Below are 6,000 nucleotides of genomic sequence, written 5' to 3'. Positions count from 1 at the left end.
TTTGGAGAAAGTTCATGAGTTTCTGAGAAGATAATACATGTTTTGTGCTAGTTTGAAATGTTCTTTAAATATCTGTTGTGTGCATTTGGTTTAGAAAGTCTGTTAACTTTGGTATTTCTCTATCCAGCTTTTGTCTGGATGACCTGTTCAATGGTGGGAGTGGAGTACTGAAGTCTCTCATTATCAGTGTGGAAGTCAGTATGTGATTTAAGTTATAATAGTGTTTATTTTAAAAACTTGGGTGTCCATGTCTTTGAGCCATAAAGGTTGAGAATTAAAATGTCATCTTGGTGGATTTTTCCTTTAATGAGTATGAAGGTTCCTTCTCTATCTTTTTTGATTAGTTTTGGTTTGAATTATATTTTTTGATATTAAAATGTCTATACCATCTTGCTTCTTAGTTCCATTTCTTTGGAATATCATTTTCAATATTGTTTTATCATCAAATAATATTTATCTTTGATATTGAAATATATTTATTAGATGCAGCAGAATGACTGAAATCTGTTTTTAGTAATTCTTTTAGTTTGTCTTTTTTTTTACTAATTATTTTATAACCACAAACTCTTACAGAGGATAATGCTCCTCACAAAACACAACAGCTTCAAACGAGGTGTTCTCTTAGCAAAGCTAAAGAGTCAGTCTCTGGTATTTGGAATTTAGGATGCAGTCCTTGTTTTTGGATGGATCAGTGGGTGTTTGGCACGGTCCTGCTTTTAACCAGATTTGAACAGAAGAATGGCCACCTGACCCAGGTAGAAGTAGATGAAGTATTTGGTTTCATGTGTCACATAACTACCGAAGTTCCGCCCCACAGTGCAGTGCCTGGTGGGGTTGTACTTCCTGTCAAATTCCTTCTTGATATGGGCGGCAATATTCTTTTCTATGTTGTACTCCAATGCCTGAGTAGCGCACTCTACCGAGTCCTGTTGCATCTCTTCTGACATGTCTGCATTTTTGATTACCGCCTTCCATTTGCACCTGGTTGCCGTGGCACAGGGACCAGCTGGCTGCTGTGAGCTCCTGAAGAAGGTACTGGCGCAGCTCAGGCAGCAAAGAAGAGCCGGTTGCTACCGAAGCCGTGGCGCATCTTTAGTCTTTTTATTGGGAAACTCAGACCACTGATACTGAGGTATATAAATTAACAATGATTGTTGCGTCCTATTATTTTGCTTCTACTGTTGGTAGTGGTGGTTGTGGGGTGTGTGTCTGTGTGTGTGTGTGTGTGTGTGTGTGTGTGTGTGTGTATGTGTGTGTCCCCCCCTTTTTTTTTTTGCTGGTGTGAGATTATTATTTCCCTGTGTTTTCAATTGTGTAGGTAACTTCTTTGCATTGGAGTTTTTCTTCTAGTCCCTTATATAAGTTTGCATTTGTGGGTAGAAATTGTTTAAATTTAACTTTGACATGAACTATCTTGTTTTTGTTTTTTTTTTTTCATCTATTGGGATTGAAAACTATGTTAGGTATATTAGTCTGGGCTTGCATCTGTCATTTCATGGGATCTAAAAGACAGCTATCCAGGCCCTTCTGTTTTTCAGAGTATCACTTGAAAAATCATGTGTAATTTGAATAGGTCTTCCTTTATATATTTCTCAGACATTTTCCCTTTCTGGTTTTAATATTTTCTTTGTTCTGTATGTTTATTGTTTAAATTATTATGTGGTGATGGAACTTTCTTTCCTGGTACAATCTCTTTCGTGTTCCACGGACTTCTTTTACCTTTATAGGCATATACTTCTTTAGTTTAGGTAAATTCTCTTCTTTGATTTGTTTGAAAATATTTTCTGGGCCTTTGATTTAGTATTCTTCTTCCTGTATTCCTACTATTTTTAGGCTTGCTCGTGTCCCAAATTTCCTGAAAGTTCTATGCTGAGAATTTTTCAGATTTATAATTTTCTTTGATTCATGTATAATTTTCTGCTATTGTATCTTCAGTGTCTGAGTTTTTTCTTACATCTCTTATATTCTTTTGTTGAAGCTTGCCTATTTAGTTCCTATTCAAATTTCTATATCTTTCATTTCCAGAACTTCCTTAATTTGTGATTTCTTTATTGCTTCTATTTTCATTTTCAGGTCTTGAACAGTTTTATCCATTTCCTTCAACTGTTTATTTGTTTTTGCTTGGCTGTATTTAAGAGATTTATTATTTTCTTCCAGTTGTGTGTTTTTGTTTTCCTGACTTTCTTTGAGAGCTTTATTCATTTTGTCTTTAAAGATCTGTCTCATCTTCATATAGTTAGTTTTAAGGCTTTCTTTTCTTATGCTTCAGCTATGTTAAAATATTCCTGGCCTGCTGTGGTAGAATATCTGCGCTCTAGCTGAGGCATATTGCCTTGACTGTTATTGATCATGTTTTTATGCTTGTGTCTAGGAATCTGGGTTTGGGATGATCATAGATTTGTCTTTGTTGGGTGGATGTTTTGCTCTTTCTGTTTTATTTCTGGATTTTTTTGAAGAGTGTGACTGCTATTCTTTGCTGGACTGTTCAGCTGGTGTGTTAACAGGGAATGCCTGATGGTGTTGGAGTCTGAGATGTAGATGACTATCGATAGGAAGGCAGAGGGGTTATGGCCTGTAAGAACCACAGAAGAAATGGAGGGGTGAGGAGGAGACTGAAGCTAGTGATTCCTTTCAATGCTAGTGAAAAGTCTGAGGGATTGGGTCTTCTGGGGCAACAGAGAGCAAGATATACAGGTTTAATCTTGTCATTTACAGTGATGGCTATACTACTTTCAAGAACTTAGTACATAATATGATAAAAAAATTAAGGGAAAATTCAAATGCTGTATTAGGTACTTATCTACTTATCTATTGTCATAACAAAACATCCTGACCAAGAACAACTCATGAAAATCAGAAGAAATGTTACAGACTTTCCTTTCTTAAAATATTTACCTAAAGGTCACAAGATGCTGAATACTTCCTCTTTTCCTTTGAGATGTATGTGTACCTTCTGAAACCCATGGATGTCTTCCTCAAGGGCCTGAAAATAATTTCTTTGAATCTAAACCACTGCTCACAGTTAGGTACTTCTTCCATCAAGGATAAATTTTTTGCACTTCCCCAAACATCACTAGTACTTGGAAAGAAATCATCAGATGTCCAAGTCTATGGTTGATTTTTCTCATTTAAATGACCATAAAAGTACCTGAGTCTTATATCTCTTGCAAGAAAAGTAATTTCCTGTGCTCCAATTTGGGTCTCTGTCTCTATCTCGATCCACCGCCAGATGAGGGTTCTAAGGTGATATGCAAGATATTCATCAGTATGGCTATAGGATAGGGTCATTTCAGGTTCCCTCTCCTCAGTTACTCAAGGTATTAGCTGGAGACATCTCCCAGGACACCTGAGAGCCCCTCTAGAGTCAAGTCTCTTGCCAACCCTCAGATGGCTCCCTTAATTAGGATATATATTTCTCTGCTCCCATGTCCACCCATCCTTTATCCCAACCATCCCATTTCCCCAAGCTCCCCCATTCTCCCCTTCTCACGTTTCTCACCCCATTCACCCTTAGCCCCATGCCACCTCATCCCCAAGTTCCCAGGTTTTGCCCTAGGAATCTTGTCTACTTCCCATATCCAGGCGGATGACTATATGTTTTTCTTTGGGTTCACCTTCTTATTTAGCTTCTCTAGGATCACAAATTATATGCTCAATGTCCTTTATTTATGGCTAGAAACCAATTATGAGTGAGTACATCCCATGTTCATCTTTTTGGGACTGGGATACCTCACTCAGTATAGTGTTTTCTGTTTCCATCTATTTGCATGCAAAATTCGCAAAGTCATTGTTTTTTACCGCTGAGTAGTACTCTAATATGTATATATTCCACACTTTCTTCATCCATTCTTCCATTGAAGGGCATCTAGGTTGTTTCCAGGTTCTGGCTATTACAAATAATGCTGCTATGAACATAGTTGAACAAATGCTTTTGTCAAAAAATAGGGCATCTCTTGGGTATATTCCCAAGAGTGGTATTACTGGATCTTGGGGTAGGTTGATCCCGAATTTCCTAAGAAATTGCCAGACTGCTTTCCAAAGTGGTTGCACAAGTTTGCATTCCCACCAACAATGGATGAGTGTGCCCCTTCCTCCACAGCCTCTCCAACAAAGGCTATCATTGGTGTTTTTGATTTTAGCCATTCTGACAGGTATAAGATGGTATCTCAAAGTTGTTTTAATTTGCATTTCCCTGATCACCAAGGAGGATGACCATGACCTTAAGTGTCTTTTGGCCAATGAGGAGCAGAAGGAGGGAGAACATGAGCAAGGAAGTCAGGACCACGAGGGGTGCACCCACCCACTGTGACAGTGGAACTGATCTATTGGGAGCTCACCAAGGCCAGCGGGACTGGGACTAAATAAGCATTGGATGAAACCGGATTTTCTGAACGTGGCGGACAATGAAGGCTGATGAGAAGCCAAGGACAATGGCAGTAGGTTTCGATCCTAATACATGAACTGGCTTTGTGGGAGCCTAGACTGTTTGGATGCCCACCTTTCTGGTCCTGGATAGAAATGGGAGGACAGTGAACTTCCCGCAGGGCAGGGAATCTGGACTGCTCTTCTTTCTCGAGAGGGAGGGGGAATGGAATGGGGGGGGGGAAGGGGGAGAGGAATGCGAGAGGGGAATGGGGGGAGGAGGCGATGTGTACCAGGACGGGGAGGGAAATGGGAATTTTTTTTTGTAACAACTAAAAAAAAATAAAATAAAAAAAGAAAAGTAATTTCCTTGTACTCTACCTAATAACTTCTGATTTTATACTATTGGCCATAGGCAACTCATAAGTCTATAATTAATTACAAAAGAGCTTACAAATGGAATATTCTCAAAGGTGCAAAGAGTAACTGATAGTTTTTTTTTTCCTGAGTAAGTGCTGGAGATTGAACACATAGCCTTGAATATGAAAAGTAAGCACTCTACCACTGAGCTGTACCATGGAGATTGGACCTAAGGCATCAGGAATATTGGCAAAAAGCATTCTAATCCTGCAGGAAAATCCACCACTTTAAATAGATCCTTGAAAAATATGAATATGTCTTCAGAAGAAGAAAATTGTAAGAGTAGATGCTGTTTAAACAAATACTTTTATATATCTATCTGTTACAGTATGTGTTTAGTGTTCAGATGTTTGAAGCGGATCATAAAGCATCATTTACAATAAACTATATGCATTTTAAGAACATAAAGTGACATGAAGGATTGTTATAAATATGTTTGTGTGTAACAGGTTCCAAACACTATAAATATGGACTCATCTTTGATTTTGTATATATAAGTCTAATTTTCAGACTTGATTACAATAAATATTTTAAACATACTTCTCATAACAATTACAACTGCACATCTTGCAAAGTCTAAGTAAATCTAGCTTATATGACCCTCAGGATAATAAGGTAAAAAAGTTCAGTGTCAATACAGTTATTAAATATTATAGATATTTTTTGACAGTTGTATATACACTGTGGATGTACATGTCAAATACCACTAGTTATATAGCTTTAGCCAGAGGTAAAAATAATTGAAAGGGTTTCTTTTGTATTTGTATTTTTTATTTTACATATTGTTTTTCTATATAGCCCTGGCTCTCTTAGAACTCTCTATGTAAATCAAGCTGGCAACAAACTTATAGAGATCATCCTGTCTCTATTTCTCCAATATGGGGATTAAAAGTTTGTGTTTCATGACACTCATAACTCAACTGAGAGTTTTATAAGTTAGTTTGATTTTAGTTAGTTCTTATTTGTATGGAACTCATGATCTTCATTGTTAAATCCTAGCCAAAAGTGGTAATCACACTCTGTGTTATGCTCTCATTCAGTTAGAGATACAGAAGCTTTTTTTTTTTGCTTCTGTTTGTTTTTCAAAACAGGGTTTCTCCATGTGGCTCTGGCTGTTCTAGAACTCCCTCCTTAGACCTCTTTAGAATAGTCTAATAATACAAAATCTTTTTATCCATTTAATGCTGTTTTAAGTGCTTCTGCAAAACATTCTCACTA

General features: G+C 37.4%; 1 protein-coding gene across 1 annotated transcript in view; it reads right to left on the bottom strand.

The window, feature by feature from the left end:
* Positions 1 to 716: 716 nt before the first annotated feature.
* LOC121443673 (dynein light chain 1, cytoplasmic-like) overlaps positions 717 to 6,000 on the bottom strand; it is a 41,337-nt gene continuing 36,053 nt past the window's right edge. Inside the window, exon 2 of the mRNA XM_041645481.1 lies at positions 717 to 1,070. Within this exon, the coding sequence (XP_041501415.1) occupies positions 717 to 1,070 (354 nt within the window). The remainder of the gene's footprint in view (positions 1,071 to 6,000) is intronic.

Source organism: Microtus oregoni, unplaced genomic scaffold (assembly GCF_018167655.1).
Source record: "Microtus oregoni isolate MIOR12 unplaced genomic scaffold, Mior012 000111F_ref0000342, whole genome shotgun sequence".
NCBI classification, from domain to species: domain Eukaryota; kingdom Metazoa; phylum Chordata; class Mammalia; order Rodentia; family Cricetidae; genus Microtus; species Microtus oregoni.
This window is presented reverse-complemented; position numbering and strand designations above follow the sequence as displayed.